The 25744-nt window shown below is 46.7% G+C and overlaps 2 protein-coding genes across 3 annotated transcripts; both read right to left on the minus strand.

Annotated features, from left to right (window-relative positions):
• Positions 1-1613: 1613 nt before the first annotated feature.
• Positions 1614-5162, minus strand: LOC117396835 (tubulin beta-4B chain). Its single transcript, XM_033995079.3, has 4 exons — positions 5004-5162; positions 3694-3802; positions 3013-3123; positions 1614-2877 (listed from the first exon to the last, which is right to left on the minus strand). The coding sequence occupies exons 1-4, from the start codon at positions 5058-5060 to the stop codon at positions 1817-1819; spliced, it is 1338 nt and encodes a 445-aa protein (XP_033850970.1). The 5' UTR covers positions 5061-5162; the 3' UTR covers positions 1614-1816.
• Positions 5163-11711: 6549 nt separating this feature from the next.
• On the minus strand, positions 11712-19276 carry LOC117396824 (uncharacterized). 2 transcript variants are annotated; one of them, XM_034909047.2, is made up of 14 exons: positions 18968-19276; positions 17432-17461; positions 16926-17138; positions 16551-16628; positions 16026-16184; positions 15431-15736; positions 15090-15167; positions 14757-14999; positions 14010-14222; positions 13723-13800; positions 13366-13596; positions 12910-13128; positions 12551-12628; positions 11712-12183 (listed from the first exon to the last, which is right to left on the minus strand). In XM_034909047.2, the coding sequence occupies exons 2-14, from the start codon at positions 17439-17441 to the stop codon at positions 12017-12019; spliced, it is 2073 nt and encodes a 690-aa protein (XP_034764938.2). In that variant the 5' UTR covers positions 17442-17461; positions 18968-19276; the 3' UTR covers positions 11712-12016. The 2 variants fall into 2 exon arrangements, with proteins under 2 accessions (XP_034764938.2, XP_034764939.2); XM_034909048.2 differs by lacking the exon at positions 18968-19276 and adding an exon at positions 17966-18204.
• Positions 19277-25744: the final 6468 nt, after the last annotated feature.

A 25744-nucleotide genomic window follows, 5' to 3' on the forward strand; every position in this document is an offset into this window, starting at 1 on the left:
TAAATAATACCTACTTAAATCTCTTCAGCCTGCAAGTTCCCTTATGAAAGGTTAGCATAGTAAAAGCATAGCAAAACGGAATGAAGCATAGGCAGGCATTGTAAAGATCAAGAGACATACGGTAAACCATATTAAAAATCATGGCCAACCAAAGTAAATTATGGAATTTTCTTTTCCACTTCTCACCTCAAGAAGGAACTTTTTGCAGTCTCTCAAAAGCTAGTGTATATATTTTTTAAACAAAAAACCCCCTTTGTTCACACAACAAAAAAATGGACCAAATTAATGTTTCACCAGAACACAAGAAAACTAATTCAAATTGAAACTTGAAATGCAAGGTTAAATACAAGGCAATTCTCAACAAAATGTTGGGTTTTGAATGCAATATGTCCAACTACTGAAATCAGAATAAAAAAATAATATTTTCTTACTTAGCAATGTTGTTAGGAATCGGTATTGAATTAATTTAAAGCAAGGTGCTTTGTCTAGTGACAGCTATTGTAGACAAAAGGATGTGTCGTCTAATCACTCCAGTGGATACACAAACATCCTGGTAACCACAACCATGCCCAGGAAACTGATGCAGCATTTTTTCCTTGTTCATACAGATGAGGCTAAGCTGGTGCAGTGGGTTAATGCTTAGCTATCGGAGGTCTTCGCTCAAACTCAAGTTTTGATTTAGTGGACAGTATCATTGACAAAACCCACTACACTATTCATCAGAATTAGCACTGGGAAGACCATTCTAAAAAGCCAAGGACTGGACTGAAGACATATATCATATGAGGAAGTCAGTGCAGTTAGGATGAAATCCTTATTTATGTATGTATGTACCAGTTGTACATTCAATTTAGAGTAATGTACTTAAATAACTGTGTCTATTGCAATGAAAACATTGACATTCCCTGTTGGTTTTATGTAAATAATTAAGCAGGGTTACATAACCGCATACCTTGGGCGTGTGACCACCAGTTTAATGCCTCAAGCCTTACGTCAGCATAACAATCACTTTATTGCTTGAATGTATCAAAGTACTGCACAACCAGCACATTCCCAAGTAAAGCTGCACACTTAGTACTGCATGTTGCAGCAGTGATTCAATTGAACCTTGAAATCCTGTTCTTAAAAGGTTTTTTTTTTTTTTTTTTTTTTTTTAATGATGCACCTTGAAAAAAATACAAGATAATTGGAATCAGAATTCAAATGTTTAGTTTAATCTGGTCCTCATAAAACCGTGACCCAGGATAAAACACCTAGAAAGTTAGATGCACTTTTGGTTACATTAACATTGCACTACTCTAGACCTGAATGCCTGTACATATAGCCAAGATTGGTTTTAGAAAAGCACCCCCTCATATTTAAAATAACCAATATTAAATTAGTGATGTATAAAATGTTTCCAACCTTTTGTCACCTTCCCTTTTACACAATTCAGTCATGATCACAAACTTGTTAAAAAACAAACACACCTCAGAAATGTTCTAGGTAAATTATTAGAATTGGTGTAACTGTTTTTCTTTTCTATGACCGATCCTGTCAATATATAAACTTCCATCTTGTAAACTGTGGCAGCCTTGGTATGCCATTAAATTTCAAAAGAAAAGAAACAAAAATCAGTTAGCAAAAAATGCTTTTTATTGATGTTTTTTCTTTGCAGCATACAATATGAATAGGAACACAGGGACAAAAACAACAGCGACAAACTGAAAGAACAAAAACCAACAATGAGAACACTAAAAACAAGTTTCAAATGTATGTCACCGAAAAAGTTTGTACAGCTTCGAACATAATTTACAGACAAACAGAATCAGAATGCTTAAGCCAATTCCTCTTCTCCCTCCTCCTCAAACTCGCCCTCCTCCTCTGCAGTGGCATCTTGATACTGCTGGTATTCGGACACCAGGTCGTTCATGTTGCTCTCAGCCTCAGTGAACTCCATCTCATCCATGCCCTCTCCGGTGTACCAATGCAGGAAAGCCTTGCGTCTGAACATGGCAGTGAACTGCTCAGAGATACGCTTGAACAGCTCCTGGATAGCAGTGCTGTTGCCGATGAAGGTGGCGGACATCTTGAGACCTCTCGGGGGAATGTCGCAGACAGCGGTCTTGACGTTGTTGGGGATCCATTCAACAAAGTAGCTGCTATTCTTGTTCTGCACGTTCAGCATCTGCTCATCCACCTCCTTCATGGACATGCGGCCACGGAAGATAGCAGCCACGGTCAGGTAACGCCCATGGCGAGGGTCGCAGGCCGCCATCATGTTCTTGGCATCGAACATCTGCTGGGTGAGCTCAGGCACTGTGAGGGCACGGTACTGCTGGCTTCCTCTGCTGGTGAGAGGGGCGAACCCTGGCATGAAGAAATGGAGACGAGGGAAGGGGACCATGTTGACGGCCAGCTTGCGCAGATCAGCATTCAGCTGACCAGGGAAACGCAGGCAGGTGGTCACCCCACTCATGGTGGCAGAGACCAGATGGTTGAGGTCACCATAAGTTGGGGTGGTGAGTTTGAGGGTGCGGAAACAGATATCGTACAGAGCCTCATTGTCAATGCAGTAGGTCTCATCTGTGTTCTCTACCAGCTGATGTACTGACAGTGTGGCGTTGTAGGGCTCGACTACAGTGTCTGACACTTTGGGAGAGGGCACGACGCTGAAAGTGTTCATGATACGGTCGGGGTACTCCTCCCGGATCTTGCTGATAAGCAGGGTGCCCATGCCGGAGCCAGTGCCTCCTCCCAGGGAGTGTGTCAGCTGAAATCCCTGCAGACAGTCGCAGCTCTCAGCCTCTTTCCTCACCACATCAAGGACTGAGTCCACCAGCTCAGCTCCCTCTGTGTAGTGACCCTTGGCCCAGTTGTTACCGGCACCGCTCTGGCCTGCGAGGCAAAAGAGGGAAAGGATCAGGACAGGCAATCTTAAGAAAAAGCATCCGTTACACAAACACTGGTTCCAGGGTCCAATAGACTGGGCAGCACATCAAACTGAGAGGCTAAAAACAAATCAAAACTTACCAAAGACAAAGTTGTCTGGTCTGAAGATCTGCCCAAAAGGTCCAGATCGCACAGAGTCCATGGTGCCAGGCTCCAGGTCAACCAAGACTGCACGAGGCACATACTTGCCACCTGGGGGAAAACAAAAAAAAAAAAAAAAAAAGTTACTACAAGTATTCGTTAGAACGGATGCATGCTTCACGTAACATTAAAACATCAAAAAAAAAAAAAAAAAAAACCCCAAACCAAAAAACACATAACCTGTTTTGGGGGGGGGGGGGGGGGGGGGGGGGGGGAGAAAGAGAAACTCTTACTCCAAGGTAAAGTTAAAGGGAATACTACATAATAGGACATAAGGGTTGATTGATCTGTAGGCATCCAATTCTAGTCCAGCTGTTTTTCATGGTTCCTCAAAAGAATCTACACCATAGATACAGTTCAAACAAAGCTAATTTACAATACACATTCTACACACACACACTTCACCTTGATCTTCAAACGATTTAAATCATGTATTTTAAAAGGAGCGTGGTTTTTGGGTACCACCCAAAACTGTACTGTAGTATTAGCCATAGTCAAGGATTAAACCACTTCTGAGGGGCAGGGATCTCCAACAAAAGACCGGGCTTCTTTACAAAAATGCAATTTCCTTTAATACAGAAACAATGCAGATACATTTGGAAATTCTGGTGCAATTCTTACCTGAAGCTTCGTTGTAATAGACGTTGATTCTCTCCAGTTGGAGGTCACTGTCTCCGTGGTAGGTACCGGTGGGGTCAATGCCATGTTCGTCGCTGATTACCTCCCAGAACTGCAATTTAAATAAATAAATAAAATAAAATTCTGTTAAATCACAAAATTGCCTGGTTAAATCGATTAAAATATTTTTATACATAAATTACCAGGATTAAAATACTTGACACGACAGCACACGTTTAATTTGCTTGAATAAAATGTTCATGGTTTTTACTCACACACCGACAGTAACGCATGAGAAGAAAATGATATCACTAAAATAAGAGTTGTTTGGTAAGAAGCGTCCAGTGCTGTTAACTATCCCGACCGAACGCTATTTCAATTAATTATTATTACAACCCCTAGTTCTGTCCGTCAACCAATGACTGTTTGAAACCCAGCTCAGCTGCCTTTCAGTATTGTTTAATAAAATATTAAACACAAAAATTATAATAATAATATTTACACCGCTTCCCGCCGCCCCATACAGTTTCCCCACCTTGGCCTTCAAGAAAGCGCGAGCATTGCACCTTCGCCATTGGCCAGAATCCAACCGAATCCGATTTTGAATTTTCAAAGTGCCCGCCCTTTTATGTTACGTCGTTGTGAGTAACCGTCAGACACCGCCCCAGAGCGAGACAAGAGAGGGCGCGCCCGCGCTCGAGCAGGACTCCGCATTCACGGCCTGCGATTGGACACATTCCAGTTCGAGATGATTTTTAAAAATTAAAACATTTGTAAAAAATAAAATGTATGTTTAAATTAGGCAAATAAACGAAATTAACCCTCTACCGTACACGTCTGTAGGTAGGGTTCAAAATAAATCGAAATAAGACTCAGAACTGTTGTAAACGCAGCTGAATATTTAAATTCGAGTGTAGTTCCCTTTCTCTGCATTGCGGTGTATTGTAAAAGCGCCAAGCCGGGTGGAGCCTGAAATCCGTTCACCACGCTAAAAAAAATATAATCGATGCAGTTTTCATATTGTCACCCTGCCGCCATTTTAATGACAGTGCTGCGTATTTTTCGAACCGCCGCCTCTACCAGAACAGTGGACGGTATTTTATTAACTTCCACAATTTTAAAAATGCGGATGTAATCGCACGACGTTAAGATACTGTTTTTATATGCCTATGGTTTACTACAACTAATATTGTTACTCTTTTTTTTTTTTCAATAATTTTATTAAAGGCCTTACTGTCCGTGCTATATAAAAACCCGAGCCTTTGTACATTAAAGTTTACCCAATGACTCAACTGTATTTTCAAAATACTGACCTTAGCACCAATCTGGTTACCGCATTGTCCTGCTTGCAGATGAACGATTTCCCTCATTTTCGACTTAAAATGGCAGACTGTATCTAAAATACACCACAGTTAACAAAAGCTACTAGCTTGCGACTGACTTCCAACGGTTACTGCCCTTCTTTATATACCAACCCAAGAACAGCCTTCGGAGCTCGCGCTGTTCCCAAATTTCTATTGGCCAGTGCTCAAAACCCGCCCACAATAGACTTTGTATGAATTACTATTCGTTGAAGGTGGCCGTCAAAGAAAATATAGACTCCGCCTGTAAGTATTTTTCTAGGTTTTTTATTTGGCCAACGGAGCTGCCACTCTTACTGCACAGTGACAGCAGTTTCAGAGGCGGCAGCGATTGGTTAATTTAAATGATTGATTGGTTGTTCGTTTTTTTTTTCTTGAAAGGGTGATTCTTATTGGCCAAACGGAATGTATGAGCCTGCGGCTCGAGGCTGTATAAAATGTTTAAAATGGAGTCTGCTTGGGCTGCTATTCCTGTAAATATCTACGCTGCATAACCAGAGTAAATCAATCAACATAATACAATGCTACGTTATTAAATGTACGTAAAGTGTATCTTAGCAGCCCTTCCTAACGTGTATGAGCACAACGTTGATGGTCACTGATCTGTTTACGTTTTAAGCTTCTCTTGGTTACAGTCATGTCGAGACATGTTAGATTGAATAACTTTACTGTGAAATAAAACGATGGACTGTTATTAAAAACAACAAACTGTGTGTGTGGTAACAAGGATACACTTTCGCCAGGCTGCAGTGTTATTGTTTCTCAGTTTACGATTACTAGTATTATAAACATATTAGTAACACCCCTGCGCACAAAATCTATTAAAATAACTACACTTTTAAAATACAGTATATTAAATGGTGTGTGCCGTTTCCAAACTATTCCAGGATACTGTACAAAAACGCCCTGTGCTGGCGAAATTAATATATTTTACTTGGGTTAAAGTTACCCTAAATTCATGATTGCTTTATTTGTCAAATCTCCCAGTTTTGTCGAATCTAGTGCGTTCTTTTTTGTTTTGGTACTAACACAAGGTCATTGAATTTAACAAATTACATTTTCCTCGGTAGTGATTATTGTGATGCAGTTAGAAATGCAAAACACAGAAAAGACGATTCACCTGTTTGTCTGTTTAATTTATAAACACTACCACCACTGCAGTGTGCCAGTTCCAACACGAATTATAAAGCCGGATTACCTGCATCTGAAACGTTTGTCAGCTTTATTTGGCTGATCTGTTTCTAACAGTTTCTCAGACGAACGACAACCTAAAATAAAGATGTTTATCGTTTTATAACTTTTAAATTCATAGCATGAAAAAACAGTGCCCCAAATTGTCCTAATACATGTGTGCAGCCAGGGCGAGTCATGCGAGCGTGTTTTGGCTTGAGTCCCACATTGAGCAGTCAATTGCCCTGCGCACTTATGCAAACCGGATGGGACTGGTGTGCAGCATCACGCTGCAGCAACCTCTACAGCTCGGGGCGCGGTTCAGTAATTTGGCAATCTGTTACCGAGCTTGGAAAGGCATACAAGAGGCATTTAGCTTTACACGGCGGCGATGGTACCCGTGTTACACAGAGCTGATTATCACATGATACCCTCTTAGGTATAGCCTTTATACACAACACGCACATGTTTTCTTTGAGTTGTTGTCTGATACTCTGTATCGTGGTTGTTGTTCAATTGAAAGAAAAACACCAACAACAAAAGCACAATACAAAATAATTATGAAAAGAAACTGCATCGACAACGACGATCCTACAAAGGCTGTAGCTGTGGAAGACACATTGAGAAACCCCCTTGTTGGCGAATGACTCATTATGACCCCCACACTGAGCAATCGAAGAGTGATTTAATATTCCACAGTCCAGCAGTCACCACAGCAGGCATTCGCTGCTGGACCTGTGGTTGCCATGGATTCCAGGATAGGTCCCCGTGTCTTTGTGAAGGTGTGAGCCCTTGTTTTCCTGTCTGGAGGAATGGAAGCACTGCTAATCACCCCCACCCCCACCCTCCACACACCTGCGTGTTTCTGAGAGACTTGCAGCTCACCCAGAGTGCTGCTGGGCGTTTACTGTTGACTGCATACTGCTGCTGTATACACCAGAGTTATGCCTCCATTGACCTCCAATTAGCAGGTACTTTATATTCTGATCGCCTCAGAGCTAAATTTGTATTTGAATTAATTCCATGTCCTTAATGACCATTAAAAAAAAACAGGTTTACCACAGCAGTAATTTTGCTCATGGTTTTTCTCTTATGCATTTACCATTATGTTTCCGGTAATGCTTTACAATGCTGACCTATGCTTTCCTATGCTTTCTTAGCCTTTGCTATGCTGTCACTATGGTGCCTCTCATTAAGGGGAGCCACTGCAGAGATGCACGGCATGCTTGGAATGAGACAGTCTGGTGTTTTTACATGAACAATAGACTCTCCCTCAAGGACAGGTGAGGCTTGATAACCTGGTGTGTTTCCTTTCCCTCCAGGTTCTGTCTAATTGAGTTCCACTCCCTGCAGAACAGACGTTCCTGCAGACAGTCCCTGTGTGCCGTGTGCCGTGTCAGCTGGTGCTGCATTACAATATCGGAGGTGCACGGTATTCCATTCCACTGAAGAAAGCCCTATACCTTAACCTATAGTCTAACATTAGCTGGAAATGAGCCATTATGAGTCAAACATTAGCCACAGAGAAGCTGTGCAGAGTTTATCTAGACTGCTTGACGATTAGCTCAGATAATGTTTTAATTTGTTACTTCCTATTTAAAAGAAATCTGCCCCTACGGTTTTCAGTCTTTTTCATTTCGATACCAGATATAATAAGAGTCCCCAAGAAGCACAATCTGTCTATCTTTTATTAAAGGCATAAGCAGGCTCTTCAGAAGCGAGTCACCAAGGCAGTAATGCTAAAACCACGTCTCTCCTCCAGAATCTGCCGTGATGCAGTTTAGATTCTAGCCACATGTCTCGTGGGCAGTGCTTGCACTGTAGTCTTGTCAGCAAGTCTTACTGCTGAATTGATTCCTGATTGTTCTATTATTCCTGTGGGTGATAGAAGAAAAAAAAAAAAATCTTTGCAGCCTTCTGTTCAGAGGTAATGAACCCCACAGTGGTGGGTGACCACTGACATTAATCAAATGACTAATACATCCAGTAAAGACTTCATGGTTATATTAAAAAAAACAAACACAGTTTTAACATAGTACTGTAGTTATGAACCATTTATACTTTGATATAGCAGAAGAACATTTCAGAGGACAATTGAATACGATGGGGAGGTTGCATTGACTAGCTAGTGTAGAAGCCACTGAGTGCTGGAATGTGTTGCCAAGTGGATGCACACACACACACACAAACCTGGTAACCTGGAGACTGATTAGCTTGCAGGGCCTCACGGTCACCGTGGCAACAGTGAGACGCCTGCCACTATGGGTCTCTCCTATCTAGTGCAGGTATATACACTTTCATAGCAGCTGGTCGGCGTGGAAACACTGCTGGCTATACGCAGACAGTGTATTGTGTTTTAACTCTTTGTATACAGGCCTGTAAATATCCTGGGGTTTAGATTACGGAGCGTGGCGGGTTGGAGGACTTGTAGCTGTTTCCATAGTGACCAGTGCTGTAAACAGAAATGAAAGTTTGCACAGAGCTTTCCAGCTCACTTGAGCACCCGTGTCAGTCAGTAAACAAGCTGAGCAAACACCAGCCCAGCTGCACTCTTCAAAGCAGAGATCAGGAGAGCCGTTTCCAGTCTCTGAATCGGGTGGAACAAACACAAACACAAACACACACTCCACAGTCGCTAATATGTTTCGCTCGGGGATCGCTGGTCACCTAATTGCACGTCTCGGTTTAATGAAATGATCAGAAGGCGATCGTTAGCGGTCACTACATCGTTATCTAAAACAAATCAATCCAGTGCAATGATGAATCTGGATAATTTCATCTTGTGACCTGCATGTTGTGTATACTGGACCTCAGAGAATGACACCCTCACTCCCCTGTTACATACTGTGACCTTGAGGGGTGCAGAAATGTTTGGGGTGAATACAGCAGCAGCAGTGCTGGGGCGGGAGGGGGCGGGAGGTGGGGTTAGCTGCTTGATCTCAGCTGCGTTTCTCAGGGCAGACGGTACAGGAAGGAGTGCAGGGGGAGTATTTATAGTCCATTTCTGTGACAGAGTGGAATTCTGTAATCTGCTCTAACAGAAACCACCCTCTGGAGAGCGACGTTCCCTCACGGCCGGGCGTGGGTTCCCCTGCCCTCAAACTAGGAAAATATATCTCCTTGAGTCACTGTACTTAGAAAAGGAGACTGGAGGAAAAAAAAAAACAAAAAAAAAAAGTGTTTACACTGGAAGGACTCGGTGGCTGTGTGGCCTAGTGGTTAGAGCTGAGGGACTGGGAGGCTGTGGGGGCATTGTGATTAGATCTGAGGGACTGGGAGGCCTGGTTGTTTCAGGTTTCAGGGCCTGTGATGAGTCAGTGCAGTTATTATACTCATACAAGCAAGATGAGCGTGCTCTAGACCTCTCCGTTGCACCCTGAATGCATCCCTCTGTACACAGAGCACCTGTTGTCTGTACTGCAGAGGCCAGGCTGGTCCTCAAGAGGTTTTCTCTGCTGAATAGGGTTTCACTTGAACTGACAGGAGTGGCGGGAGTGGGGATTGATGTGCTGTGTGTGAAATATTTATTATGAAAACGCAGCGGGATCATGGAAGAGGCAGAGTGAGTGATCAGCTGTTTGTAACAGGTGACATCTGAGCCGGGGCGGCACTTGTGTGAGCCTGCAGGGGGATCTCTTGCATTCCCGCAGGCCGAGACACTGACCGTGCAGCTCATCTGGGATCAAACCCTCCTCTTGTGCTTACACAGAGGGCAGGAGGCACTTAAACAGAGAGTGGGGAGGGTGTAGAATGCTTCACAGTGCTGTTGATGCTCAGGCATTGGGATCCTCAAACGTTTTTAAATCAATCAGCTACCAGGAGCACAGCGAGCACTGATTTTATTAACCCTGTCATGCATGGCGACCTCGTATGAAGATGCATTTTTTTACCACCATATAAAGCAATGAAAAAAAAAAAAGCTCAATAAGCAAATATTCACAGCTCCCCTCCCCCTAGCTGTTTCCACTGTCTCATGCATGAAAGGGTTAAACAGGAAAACGTAGTGGATACGAAGCAGATCTGCAATTCATTCAAAAGGAAATCTTCCTCTATGCAGCCCCTCTTTGCATCAGTATGAGATGCAGTCAGACATGCCAGCCTGCCCCTAGAACAGGCGTCCGGGCTGCGGATCGCAGCTTCAGCGGCGTCGCGTGCTGACTCATTCTGGATTTCAAGATGCTATTCCAAACATGAAGGGCGCGGCACTGACCCACTGGAGAATGCAGTCCTTGAGGAGCGAATGGGCACGCCCTCCCTCTCCTGCAGTGTCGGTCTCGATTGCCATTGATTGAACGCGCTGCCTGTGAATTCAGAACAAACCCGTTGCCAGCTTTTCCTCTGAAAGGGAGGGGGAGGTGCTGTGATACTGCCGGGGCCGCACTGGGGTTTAGATTGCAGAGCTGCTGCAGAACGAGAGCAGCTGGCAGCCTGATTCGCACACCCTCCCCCCGTTAGTGTATCCATAATGCAGGGAGCAGGGTGGGGCTGGAGGCTGGCTCAGATTCAACGCTGACATCAGCTCTTCTGAGCTGCATCATCTCCCCTCAACGTCTATTAAAAAAAGATCAGAGATTGAAGATGGATGAAAGGTTCCATTTTCAATACAAATGAGACCCAGCTTTGCATTGCTGTTATCTCATAGTTACCCAAAGATCGGGTTAGAATTAGTGCTGAAGCCAGCATGGGACAAGGGCTTATCATGTTATTTCAAAATGCAAACTGATGTATTCTTTTACTGGGAATTAGCCGGTAAAACAAAAGCATCATTCACACCATATTGCACCGGTTTCTGCGTGATATCATTTATACATTATTACTTGGCGCTGAAAACAAGGAGCAGCGAACAAGACTCCCCTGCCTCCCCTCCCTCCCTCTTTCTCTCCTCTCCTGCTCTCTCAACGTCAGGCAGAAGGAATTCAGGCTTGAACCAGCCGGCAAGGTGACTCGGCAAGTGCCTGCATGAAAATATAATCAAACGAAACCAACGCACCTGAAGCTCACACCAAGCCTTCCTACCTGTGAGGCTGATTCAGCGGAATAACTGCGTGTTGCGTCTTAAACGCAGATAAAGAGGTTACACTGTGATATCAGAAGTACTATCTATACTCCAGACCGGCACAAATACTCACAATGAACCGTTCTACAAGGTGCGGTTAGTGCACGGTAACGTGGTTCTGTGCTGCCCCTGCTGGTAGTTTGTTGAAATTACAGTATTTACATCCTCAGTTATATCCTGGTTGCTTTCATCCTCCCACTGGGATTTTGTTTTTCTGCACAAGGCTAATGTTACAAAACTAGGAAGAAGCAACGTGTTGCTGATAGTGCAGAACTGCTTCTGACTCTCTTTATATTCATCAGATTTCATTAGGACAGGAAAATATTGTGCTTAAAGTGTAATTATTTATATTATTGAGACCTATGGGGGGGGGGTGGATATATATATATATATATATATATATATATATATATATATATATATATAATCTCCCCTTTGGTCACAGTTTTTTTTATTTATAATTTAATGGAGTTGCCCTGCCAACAACTTTGAAAAAAACAAACAAACATATATGCATTACAACACAGATACATAGCTAGGAAACTTAACATGGTTACAATGACACCCACAGTGACTGAAGGAGATTGGTTTCAATGTGTTACATTACAAATAGAGGTTTAGATTAGATAAGGAATCACAGTGCTGCTATCGCAGGGATTTGGGAAGCGGCTCAGTTTAAAACAATGCTTGACAATCTGGTCCCGGTCCGTGCTTCCTCACCACGCGCTCCGTCCTGCCTCTAGAGCCTGGTCCCCTTGGGAAGCACGTTGTCCTGGAAGTAGCCTTCGTTGGCGATGTTTCCGGGGGGGTCGTAGAACGCGACGGCGATGAACATTCCCTGTCCGTCCGTCGCCAGTCCTGTTCCCACCTGCAACGAGGCTCTCCAGATCATCTGAGTGAAGTTCCCTGGGGAGAGACAGTGAACCAATAAGGACAGGTATACATACTGTGTGTGTGTGTGTGTGTGTGTGTGTGTGTTGATCACGCTGTTTGCATGTTTAGTTTGTATTTAATAAAACCCTTGTTCCTCATGTTTGCAGTGAGAGATACTGTCACTTTACTGCAGTGCAATGCAGTGGTCTAGTCCTAAATCTCCAGCTTCTGGAACGCCACTAAAATAAAATAAGAAATTCTTACACAAGCATAGATTTTGTTCAAAGCGTCTTTCTCTATCTTGTCAGAATGCTTTACGGGTCTGTGTGTCGGTGGCAGACCTGTGTTGCTCTGCATTGCTGCGTTTCGTTTGTGCTGGATGGTGCCCGCTGTGCCTTACCTGCGCCGCTCGTGAAGCCTGGAGAGCTGAAATCGTATTTGCTGCATTCTTTATACCAGGACTCTGCCACCTCCGTACCTGCAGAGAGAAAACAGCATTTAGCAACACAGGATTTAAAGTACAGTGCATTTGCATGCTGTCTCGTTACCTGTAGGGGGCACTGTGTGAGCAGCACTGCAATACCATGCTGTTACCTGTAGCGGTCACTGTGCTGCTGCTGTTAGGTCATGCTGTTATTATAGGAGGGGCTGTGCTGGTGCTGTAATTCCATGTTGTTGCCTTTAGGAGGCACTGTTTTCTAATTCCGTGATGTTGCCTGTAGTGGCTGCTGTGCTGCTACTGTTATGTCAGGCGGTTACCTGTAGGGGGCGCTGTGCTGGAGGCCCAGCGGTACCAGAGGTTCTCTCCGTGCTCGGTGTCGCTGCTCTGCAGGGCTTTGATCTGCAGTAGGTGTTCCGCCCAATCCTGCGCCTCCTTGGAGAGGGCGGGGCTTAGTTTGAGAGGCCCCGCCCCGTGCTGCTTCCTGAACTGGTTCACTGTGTCCAGCAGAGAGCGAGAGAACTGACCCAGCTCCTTCCCTGCAAGGTACAGAGAGGATCAGCTGATCAACAGGGGAGGAGGATACATACAGTGCTGTTTAAAACCATGAACACAGAGAAGACTCTTCTGCCCACGGTTTTGATTAGCCTGCTGTAGTGTTGTGGTGCTGGAGCTTACTATATGAAGACACACCGGCTTATGTAGCTTTAAATTCCACGTTCACCTCTTTTTCCTTTGATCTGGATAAGGATGGCTTTGTTTAGTAAAGGTCGGACCTGGTATGGTGGCGACGCTGCCACCCGCGGTCTTCTTCCCAGCAGCCTCCTCTTCGGGCTGGTCGGTGACCTTCGACCCGGCGGGCAGGACGTTGCGCTCGTAGAACCCGGGGTTGGTGATGTTCCCGGGCGGCTGGAACTGCGCCACGACGATGACTGTGCCCTTCCTGTCCGAGGCACTGCCCACCCCCACCGCGCGAGACCCGCGCCACACCAGCTGGGTGAAGTGCCCTGTAGAGAGAGGGTGTAAAGAGCTCAGAGCAGGGCTGGGAACGCACGCTAGCCACGCACGCTAGCCCTGCACCCAGCCCTGCGTTTCAGAGCTCTCCTCAGGGGTAGGACCGAGAGCTCCGCTACCTGTTTTCTCCTGGTAACCCGGCTGGGAAAAGTCGTAGTTCTTCATTTCCTCATACCAGGCGTCCACCACCTCCTGCCCTGTGGGAAGGGAATTCAGAATTAGTGCATTCTTCAAACCTGGGGTACGGTTCAAGAATCAAAAACTTGCAAGGCGTTATGACCTTTGATCTTTGGAACAGCCTGCCACAGCGCATCAGGGACCTCCAAGTCAGGCCTGCCCAGACCATGTGTTGGGAAGTAACTCCAGGAAGGAGCTCGGCGTGGTGCCGTGGCTGCTGTGAGCCTACCTGTCAGCGTGGCGTCCGCCCCGCCCATCTTGGCCCAGATGTTCTCCCCGTGGGAGGTGGTGGAGTGCTTGAGTCTGCCCTGGGAGAGGAGGTGCCGGGCCCAGCTCTCTGCCCCCCTGCTCATCTCAGGGTCCTCGGTCAGGGGCTTGGCTCCGTGAGCAGACCGCCGCTCATTACACGACTCCAGGAAGCCCAGCACAAAGCTGCCTGAGCCTAGACACCGGGGACAGGCAACACATTGTAATGTCAGCACCCTGTACGATACTCTACACATATCCTAAAGGGCAGTTACTGTCCGGCTAATGGAAGCCCTGCAGGGTCACTGAATGTCAGGATACAAATATTACAGGAAGAATTCCATTGCTGTCTCCACACTGTGTTATGCTCAGGGTGACAATACTACAGTGTTTTTGATTGCAGATTCGGCGGACGTGAGGCAGAGAGGTGAGTTCATGGCAGTTTCCTTTATTAACTTACTGCAGCACAACTGCAACTAAACAAGATGGCCCCTGCCGCCATCCCATAATTAGCTAGGCTTCCAAGTACGGCAAGCCACACAGGACATGACATCATTTGATTTTGGGTATCTCTGCTGTTTGGGTATCTCTGCTTGACTGAAAGCGCTGTGCTTGTTTTTTTTTGTTTACACTTGCTCTGAGCGTTGAGCTAGAACACAGTTCTGTGTGAGTTCATTCACACCGAGGTGTGGGGTGACAGAATCGTCTAAACCGTTGAGTGCTTTCTCACCTGGGACGCTGCTGTTCCCCGCTGAAGCTGTCTCGTTCTCTTTCTTCTTTGGCTCTGGGTCCCTGCTGGCGCCCCCTGCTGGTGGGGTACCCTTGGGCAGCACGTTCTTCTCGAAGTACCCCGCGTTGGAGATGTTACCGGCCGGGTGGTAGCGAGCCACCGCGATCACCATTCCTTCACCGTCCGTCGCCTTGCCGATGCCCATCCTCTGGGAGCCTACCCAAACCACCTGGGTGAAGTGACCTGGGGAGAGAGGGAGAGGCACATTGTTCTGTGTGAACGGAGAACACACGGGGACTGACATGCGTTCCTCTAGAACCCAGTCGGGGGTACCTGTGTTGCTCTGGAACCCCGGGTGTTTGAAATCGTAATCCTTGCTCTCGCTGTACCACGACTCCACAATCTCTTCACCTGAAAATGCAAAGATGACTTGGGTGAACCCAGCGTATCTGCCACCACACTATAAATCAATAAGCGAAAAAAAAATCTGCAAAATTATAAAAGACTTTGACAACAGTGCTTTGATAATGAAAAGGTGTTTTTTTTTTTTTTAGAGTCCTCATCTCAGCAGAGTTACTTGGTCTGCAAGAACGCTGCAGCTGTAATGACAGCGTGCTTTTCGCAGTTCAGATCTCTGGGGTGCAGGTAGATAGTAGGGGCGCCTCGTCTCTCACCAGTGGCGTCCGTCTTGTTGGAGCTCCACTTGAACCAGATGTTCTCCCCGTAGCTGGTGTCGCTGTGCTGCAGGGCGCGGAGGCTGAGAAGATGATCGGCCCATTCCTGGCTCTCGCGGCACAGCCCCGCGTCCAGGAGCAGTGAAGGGGCTCCGTGCTGCCGACGGTAAGCGTTGTGAGTCTCCAGCACCTCTGCCTCGAACCCAGAGCTCTCCCCCACAGAGGGAGGGGGTCCGGCGGGGGCACGGCCTGGCTTCAGGGCTGCAGCAGAGGGGGCAGTGCCACTGCCGGGCTTCTCCTTGCCCACTGAAATAAGGGAGCGCAAAACTTACACACAGGCAGGGAGAGGGCTGGAGTTAGAACAAGACAAAACTCTCGAATCGGGACCTCATGCATTGCCACACCACGTTCTAAAATGGAATTCTGCACTAGGGAATTCCACGTTTCCATTCTGTCAGGGATTCCCCCCTACCTGCACACAGCGAGTATTTCAGCTAGGTGGTGAGCCCCCTCTGGTGGCTCAGGGTAAGACTATGATCTAGGTCACTGCAGAGCAAAGACAGCTGGTCCTTCTCAAGCCACCCCACTCTCTTACCTGAACTGCCCTTGGGCAAGACATTCTCCTGGAAGTACCCAGGATTGGAGACGTTCCCGGGGGGGCTGTATCGCCCAACCACAAAGGTCATCTTCCCATCAGTAGCCTTCCCCACCCCCACCTCAGTGGAGCTCTTCCACACTACCTGGGTGAAGTGACCTGCAGGGAACAGAAGCACGTGAACAGGGGGCGGGGCTTTAGGAGGCGGGGCTTCAGGGGGCCGCCCTGTATTATAAACCTGTTCTGAAATCCAGCTCTATGTGTTTTATAATCATTGAGTCTATTGTCTTGAAAAACAGGGACAAGGCTGATGGAGAAGATAACGTGAAATGGCCGGGATGACATTTGCTAACATGTTATATATTAAGAAACAGTTACTCTATACTGCACGCCTATATCATTGTGCTTAATAATAGAACACATTAACTGAAAAATAAAATGTTTAATTGAGGCTTGCAAAATACATGCCACGGCACTCAGTATTGCATGATTTCATTAGCTGTTGCGTCTCTCTACAGCTCTGACCTGTATTGAATCCAAATCCAGGTTTGCTGAAGTCGTAGTCCTTAATCTCGCTGTACCAGCTGCCCACAGCATCCTTCCCTGAAAGCAAACGCATCGTCAAAGCGGTGAGAATGACTGAGCTCAGGGTCGCCCTCTAGCGGTCAAATAAATTCATTGAGCAGCGTTTCTTATTTCACTTCCAGCAAGGCTGACACCTAGTGGCGAAATATCATTTATTTATTTATTTATGTATTTATTTATTTATTAATAACTCAAGCCTTTTAAATCAGAATGAATACTCTCACGCCATTGTAAACATGAGCGAAGGACAGCTTTTCTTGTTTTGAAATGCTAGTTGATCTTCTCTAACACATGCAGTTCATTCAGTGTCAGTACCTGACACCTCCGCGGGCACGGAGCTGCTGCTGAAGTACAGATTCTCTCCTGTGCAGCCGTGCTTCAAGGCTCTGATCTTCAGCAGGTGCTCGGCCCATTCCTGCGCGGCCTCGCTGAGATCACGGCTGAGCTTCAGGGCTGGGGCTCCGTGCTGCTGCCGGTAATCATTGTGAGAGGCCAGGAACTCCTTCTCAAACTGGGACCAGTATCCACCTGGGGGGGGGGGGGCGGGGGCGGGGGTAAAACTAGATAACTACTGCTCTACTTTCCACTCAACAGCAATAACTATAGCACCAAATCCCTCCCATAGTAAAAGCACAGCAAAGTGTAATAAAGCACAGCGAAAGCAGGGTAAGGCATATAAATAAACATGGCAAGCCAGGGTAAGCGGAGGTAAATGCTGTGTGACCACGGGGAAAGCAGGGGGCTGCTAAAATACAGTGTGGAAATACCATGGTCATTTTTTATAAGGGATAAACCACAACTAAGAAGTAAAGGCAGCTTACTGAGTGTCATGATTCAGCGATTCTGGAGAACTGGGAAAAAAAAACACAAGTCATGTTAGTTTAACACAGGGGTCTCCAGCCCTGGTCCTGGAGAGCCCCGATCATGCAGGTTTTCGAGGTGTCTTTACATTATCAGTGGCTAAAGATTTTAACAGGTATTACTGTGAGAGAGAGAGAGAGAGAGAGAGCGTGTGTCTGTGTTCTTATTTAACTTTACAAGTGCTCGTCTATACAGAACTCATTCAATGTACAGCTACAGATAGTGTTGTGAACAATCTTGCTGTGAGTATTTTACTACTTTTTCAAGTTTCAAAGTTTTTGTCAAAGTTAAAGCTGTCGCTGCTGTTGTTTTTACGCTTTGAAGGGTAAGTTTCAGCCTCCTTCTGGTAAGGGATGCCTTATAAATCAGTCAATAAAAAAGGTCCCTTTTTTTTTTTTTTACCAAGGCCTTTACTTTTGTGAAAACAAACAGCAGTGCTTCCCTACGATTTACCACATGAGCGATTCGCTTAGCAAACAAGACGAGTTAGTTACCTGTCCCTTCCTCTGTCTGCTGGCTCAGGAATAGTTCATTGCTGCTCTGTGCCTCGGTGTAGTGCAGGGTGTGGGCTAGGATAGTCTGAGTGTAATCGGAGTGCAGACCCATGCTGCACCAGCACAGCACAGCAGCACTATTGTCATCGGAGCGGATTGGCAAATACTGTTCTCACACATACAAAGATTACATCTGATACCTGACTGGGTGTACAAGGAAGCTGCAGATAGCGACAGGCGCAGTGTCACAAGTTTACCGTTGGCAAGTTGACATCGGATTACTTTTAAATCAAAGTTGCTGTAAAAGTTTAACTCTTTGTCCACATGTTTACAGTATGTATCACAAAGCTCCGAAGCTTTGCTGGGTTGTGGTCTAACACAAGATCAGTTCAATTGGATTTAGTATTTCTGAACGTACTTCTGCTTCAAACTGGTTAATAAATGAGCAGCCAGGAAACAAGCTCTAGAGCACAAGCCACGAAGCTCCCCAGGTGGCTGAAACTAAAGCAGCTTTGCACTTTTACTTTGATTGTTAGACAAAATTAATTTGTTGGAAACTAGTGGTGGTCGTCCCAACAGCGGGATACAGTAGCAAAACATGCATCTCCCCCCATTAAAAAAAAACAAAAACACAGACACAGCAACAAAGAGACACAGAGACACAGCCACTCAGACAGAGACAGACACAGACACAACAATTTTAATAAAAATAATAAACAAGGAATATTTTGCCCAAAGCTTTTGGTCTCTTAATTTAACATAGAATAAACACACACACACACGCATGCTGGTGAACCTACATGACCTTTTCCTTTTTGATTTTGCTCTTATTGGTACACAGCAGGCTTCTTTAAACACACACACACAGTAAGATTCCCGCACAGTACTCTTTTCTGCTGTGTTTCCCAGCGAGTCCCAGTCTGCACTGGTTCCCAGGAAGCCCCCTAGCCCTCCTGCCCTGGTGCAGAGCTAGCAGCCCCCCTCTCTCCTCCTCATACACACCTGGATGGATGCTGTGTGCTTCTCAGGGCTCTGCTGCAGTTCCTTGTCAGCTGACTGTGCTGGGTATGGAGGATGGTGTCTGTGTTCTGCAGGTCTAAATATTCTGTTAACCCGCCCCCTCCTGCTGGCTTAAGATGGAAACTCCCTCAAACCCCAGAGTGGGGTCCATCCATCTCTGACTAAATGAGCCTTTAGCATTCTTCCTGATGCAATTAACTGAACGTCTTAATGATGGACAGCCACTTAACCAGCAATCTCTGCATCAACGATTGTGTACACAGATATAGCAGAAAGGATGGGGATCCAGAGTCTGTGCTGCTTCTGAACGAGAGAGAGAGAGACAGACATGCTGGCTCTCTCAATGAGGGAGGGAGTAGCTCACAGATTAGTAATTCCTAATACTAGTCTCTGTGCACAGAATGTAGATTTACCTTATCTTCTCAGAAACAGGTGCATAGGCTCATATGCTTATATGTAGGTATACAGTGCTCTGTGAAAACGCAGTCCCTTTTTTTGTTTCTGTGTATTGTTCAAGCTCCTGCACCTGTGTCTCAGTAGCACCATTGCAGGAGATAAGTGCAAATGCATTGCTTTACAACAGCATGACTAGGAGCAGGTGGATTTCTAATAAATATATAAGTGCGGGATCAATTTGTGGATGGGGTGGGACTCTCTGTTGCATTTTGCTTTATCTTTACAATGGGGCGTCCTGCAGTAAACTTGCATTGGAGGAGGGGGGGGGGGGGGGGGGTCAGAGGTGGGACAGTCCTGCCAAGTTCTGATTAGAAGAGCTTCAGCAGATGGAGGGAGGGTGGGGATCATGTGCAAAAAGGGTGGGGGTCTGTTTGTTTCCACTGCCCCTCCCCTCAGTGTGAGTAAGCGTCCTACATGGAATCAGCAGGCAGCTGCAGCTCCGTGGGTCTTGAGCCAGCAGAGTAATACTGAGGTAGAAACACTGTGATGTACAAAAGGAGTTAACCCGATTCACACTGTTTACACAGGGCCGACACCTTAGACACACAAAACTACAGCAGTGTGTTTCTTTAGCAGGGAAATTGGGAAAGTCATTTACCAATAAACGCATATTAAATTCCTGGGAAATGTCGTTTTGCTTTTCTTTCTTTATTTTTAATTATAGCTGTAAATAAATCAGGTCGCCAGGTCCATTGTGAAACAGCTTGTGAAATTGCGGTTTCTGTATCGCTAGAGTGAGCCGCAGACCTCATTAAAATAACCGGTTTTTGACCTGCATTCCTCCAGAGTTTCAGGTGATCACACTTACACAGAAACTCAAAGGCAATTCCACTGAAGTCTGATGTTTTCTGTGGAACAGGATGTGGTTGTTCATATTATTGTTTTTTGCAGAGAGGAAACATTTTCATAAGCATTAATAAAGTAGGTATTTTTTAAATTGGACCGTATTCATTGTTGCTGCGTTAGATTTATGAATCTTCTTCAGGGCAACCCAAATACTCCTACAAAACGACAAGATGTGTAACTTTCAGTAATGTTTCATATTCCAGACCGATCACCAATCAGCAGCGAGTTCAATCCCATTGGATCTGGATCAGAGAGAGTCTGCTGCAGGTCCCGAAACGTTTTGATAGGGTTTTATTTAATCAACACTGATAATTACACAAAAACTACTATATCTACATATCTACAAATTGCTTCAATACTAAAGCAAAGCAATTTTTATTACAAAAAACAAACAAACAAACAGATGTGAAGTTATTGCTATTTCTTAAAAAAAAAACAAAAAAAAAACCTAAAGCAAATACCAGGGTGCAAGAATGAATCTTCCCCATATCTTACTGTACACATGTACTGTGACTGCACTATGTACAGGACAGCCACACAATCCTTTCATACAACAATATGTTAGGAGGAAGAACAGCAACTGTACTAAAACAGCAGGAAGGGACAAGACATCACTTCCTGTAGCTACATGTGCTCCTAACTGTTCCAGTGCGATCACTGAGCCACTAGGCTGGGTTTCCTGAACAAAGACACACACACACACCGTACCACATGGATATAGACACACACACACACACACACACACACACACACACACACACACACACACACACACACACACACACACCCTACCACATGGCTATAGCTACACAGACTGTACCACATGGATATAGACACCCACACGTAATTTCCAATCTTGTGATAACAGGAAACCACAGGATTATTGCAGCAATGGCTCCTGGGAAATGTAGTTCCTCTACTCCTCAAACCTCCCACAGTGAGCGGTGGACTTTGAACGGGGCAAACGGACCATCATGTCATCTTGAGCTGGCAATGCTACAAACCCAGTGTCAGCGAGCCGAGCCCGAGTCGAGGCTCACTGCGCCCTCCCCCAGCATGCTTCACTGCTCTAGTGGTGTAGTAAAACAGCCAACAGTAATAATAGCAACAAAATCAAACCAATAAAAATAAGCAGAACTGTTTTCTAAAGTTTAGGCAAGCAGAAGAAAGCTCTCATCCCGTTCTCCATGCAAAATCAGAACGTCAGGCGAACAGCAGGGCAGAAATTCCAGTCTGCGTTCCGCAAACCGATGCACAGACCGCAGGTCACGGTTGAACTGTGCCTGTGAAGTTTGTTTGTCATTTAGTCTGGGAACATTTTTGTATTTTTTCTCTCGTAACCTTACTTAAAATCACTGCTTGGGTGTTGTCGCTCTCAAAACGCATGGCGCAGTTTCTCTTCGCTACTGGGCAATGCCTTCACCCCATCTTAACTGCCAACAGGTTTTGCAAAAAGTGATAATCTCACCATAGCTCTGCAAAACAAATGAAAACACAAAAGTGCAAGTCTCTGATGTTTTGTAATATGTGTCAAATACACGGGAGCGCATGGCCATTCCGAATGAGTTGGGAGGAGAAGAGGTTTCCTTGTACACAGGCAGCCCTGGAGTTAACTTTTAGTTCCACAGGACCCATTGCACATCAGTCCTTTTTTGGCTCCACATTCCCCTGGTCAGTACGGCTCCTATTCTAGCGAGGACAGTAGTTCTGCTTCTAAAGTGTCCTTCAGCCAGGGGTCAGGGGTCAGGGAGGGCACAAACAAGCCTGACCTTTTACCCTTTAAAACAACATTCATATCCATGGAAACTAAATAATATTATAATTATTATTATTAAGAATAATCAAAATAATATATCATCGTCATCAAAAAAAATACAACAATTCCAAAAGAAAATAAAAATGACTCCAGTGTGGGAGAGGAATAAAAAGAAAAACACACACAAAAAAAAACAGCAGTGCTTTACAAAATGAACCACAGGACCTCACAGACAAATCAAAGTAAATAGCTTTTGTTTTGTGGAAGAATCTTGAGAGCTGGTTCCATGAAAACTCAAACAATAATTCTGGAGACAGAGTTGGGAGGGGGAGGAGAGAGGGACTGCTTGGGGTAACCCAGTCCTCAACTTCAGTTCTCTCTCTCAGAAATAAAAAACAGGGATCATTTATCACGTCCACTGTTGTCCAGGAAGAAAGCAAGTGGCACAGTCCCAGGGAGGGATGAGCTGGAGTGGGTTAGGAGGGTCCCAGGATCCCTCTGGTGTGCTGCAGTGGGTTAGGAGGGTCCCAGTGCCGCTCTGGTGTGCTGTAGTGGGTTAGGGGGGTCCCAGGATCCCTCTGGTGTGCTGTAGTGGGTTAGGAGGGTCCCAGTACCCCTCTGGTGTGCTGTAGTGGGTTAGGGGGGTCCCAGTATCCCTCTGGTGTGCTGTAGTGGGTTAGGAGGGTCCCAGTATCCCTCTGGTGAGCTGTAGAGGGTTAGGGTGTCCCAGTATCCCTCCTCTGCAGAGTCCCGGCAGGGCTAGGCGATGTGCTCCTGTAGGTGGCGATGCACCCTCTCGAAGCTGGGCCTGTCCTTGGTGTCACGGCTCCAGCAGCGCAGCATGAGCTCAAAGAGAGTCGGGGGGCAGAGCGGGGGGGGCGATAGGAAGATCTGTGTGGAGAGAGGGGGGGAGTGAGAGAGAGTTATGTGTCGGTTGTGTGCTGGCAGCTTCACCTGTGTTCATCATCTGCTCTGTGTGACTGCTTGGGGGCAGGGTGTGGGAAAGTCTCCCTCTACCTGTGTGCAGGTGCGCTCACCTGTCGGCCCTGGTTCCTGAAGAACTCGCCGGTGTTCTCAATGACTTGCTCGTCGGACAGCAGGCTGTAGGGCTGCTCCTTGCACAGGGTGAAGATCTCCCACAACGTCACTCCGAACGCCCACACGTCGCTCGCTGTGGTGAACTTCCCCTGCGGGCGGCAACAGCAGCGTTACAGCGCAGAGCTGGACAAGCAACGCGACAGGACAGCCACGGTACAGCATGAAGAACAGTGTGATAAACAAGGTCAAAGCCTCGCCCTTCTGCTTTCCTCCACTGAACTGCAACCCGGACCCATGCTCTAGATCAGGGGTCTCCAACCCTGGTCCTGGAGAGCCCCTATCCTGCAGGTTTTACAGGTGTCTTTGCATCTGTGGCTAAAGATCTAGAACACCTGTTAATCTTGACTAATTAAGCCAATAACAGGTGCAATTAAGTAACTGAAAACTGACCCAGTAGATCTCTAGGACCAGGGTTGGAGAACCCTGCTCTAGACTGAAGATGGGAACCCTGCATTGGACACACGCATGCAGGGAGGGAGGGAGGCTGGCAGGGAGGGAGGGAAGGAGGGAGTTAATGGACATGGGAGGCAGGCAGCCAAGCAAGGAGGGAGGGAAGGGGGAAATGAGGGAGGCAGGCCGGCCGCGGGCTCACCAGCAGGATGCTCTCCCAGGCCATCCATCGTATGGGCAGCACGGCGCGGCCCTGGATGCGGTAGTAGTCCCCGCTGTACAGGTTGCGGCTCATGCCGAAGTCGGCGATCTTGATGGTGAGCTGGTGGTCGACCAGGCAGTTCCGCGTGGCGAGGTCGCGGTGCACGAAGTTCAGAGACGCCAGGTAGCGCATCCCCGAAGAGATCTGAGCCGACATGTGCAGGAGGTTCGGGAGGCTGAGGGGAGACGGAGACACAGAGGCGCAAAACCAGGAGTCACTATGGAAAACTACAAAGCGGTACGCAATTCAGTATGTTAACGTAACATTATTCAGTGGGTTTCATTTGATTTGATGAAGCAATGCTTTGGGCCCTAGCTGTATGGGCTGAGAGCCCTGTGGTGGCCCAGGGAGGGCTCCTCACCTGACAGAGGGGATGTTGTTGGCGTGGGTCAGCGTGCTCTCGCTTTCGCGCTGGGACAGGAACTGGTTGAGGTCTCCGTTCTCCATGTACTCCGTGATCATGCAGAGTGGGTCCGCGCACACGCACACGCCTAGCAGCCGGACGATGTTGGGGTGGTTGAGCCGAGACATGATCTTGATCTCCTTCAGGAAGTCGTTCCTGGGGCGCGGGGGGACACAGACAGGAAGTGAGGAGCAGGCCAAGCAGCGAAGCCCTGGACCCAGTCCCGCATGAAGGGGGGCGATTTTGTTTAACCAATGATAATTTAAGAACATATTCTATTCCTCTGTATGAATAAAACCTGGCTGTGTCGATTCAAAAGCTCCCAATGCGGTAGAAATGATCCGTCCCGCCTCTGAACAGGCAGCTTTCATATAACCATACTCCGTCCTCCATATAACTATTAGCATTCTATAACCCCCTGTGCTTCGCACACTGCTCTATAACCCCCCCGTGTCTCACACAGACTGCTCTATAACCCCTGTGCCTCACACAGACTGCGCTGTGGTTCACGTACCTGGCATTTTTGGAGGCGTCGGCTCTCAGTTTCTTGACAGCGACGAGTACGGGCCGTCCATCGGGGTCAGAGAGCGGGACAACTCCCCCCAGGAACTCCTGCAGCCCCTCCGCCTCACACAGGTGAACCTGCGGAGAGAGACCCGCATAAATACGAGAGAGAGAGAGAGAGAGAGAGAGAGAGAGAGAGAGAGAGAGAGAGCACAGCCCGATACACACAAGTCAAGGCAAGTCAGACTGAACTATAGAATAAACAGTTGTTTATTGCGATGTGTTTCTGGTGTTGATAATGGCTTTGCAAGGACGCTCATATTGTGCAGATTTTCTGTTCTAAATTCCAGAGGGCATGGGGGGGGGGGGGGGGAAGACAGGGGCTAAAGTAAAAAATATGTTAAAAATATATGTGTAAACATTACAGCCTCACACACACATGCGCACACGCACACACACACGCACACACACACAGACACGCACAGACGCACGGACGGGTTTATTTTGCGCTGCTCACCTCCCCGAACTGCCCCTCCCCCAGCTTCTCGCGGAAGTGCAGCCGTTGCCGTGGGAACTCCCCGACAGAGATGCCCTTGCGAGTGAGCGAGTCGACGGTGAGTGCCGGCACGGCGTACATGTTGCTCCCGGTGACGCCCTGCAGGCTCACGATGTCCGTCTCGGCATAGTGCGGCACGCTGCTCTGGAAACCCTGGTGAGGAGTGCACTGGGTAAGATCCGGCTCCGCATAATCACCACTGCACACTGAAACACAGCGAGAGAGACAGCACTGAAACACAGCTCACAGTCACCACTGCACACTGAAACACAGCGAGACAGCACTGAAACACAGCTCACAGTCACCACTGCACACTGAAACACAGCGAGAGAGACAGCACTGAAACACAGCTCACAGTCACCACTGCACACTGAAATACAGCGAGACAGCACTGAAACACAGCTCACAGTCACCACTGCACACTGAAATACAGCGAGAGACACAACTTTAACCATCCTCTTAGGTTAGATTGTGCTTTGAAAAATGAT

Source organism: Acipenser ruthenus, chromosome 31 (genome assembly GCF_902713425.1).
Source record: "Acipenser ruthenus chromosome 31, fAciRut3.2 maternal haplotype, whole genome shotgun sequence".
NCBI lineage: Eukaryota > Metazoa > Chordata > Actinopteri > Acipenseriformes > Acipenseridae > Acipenser > Acipenser ruthenus.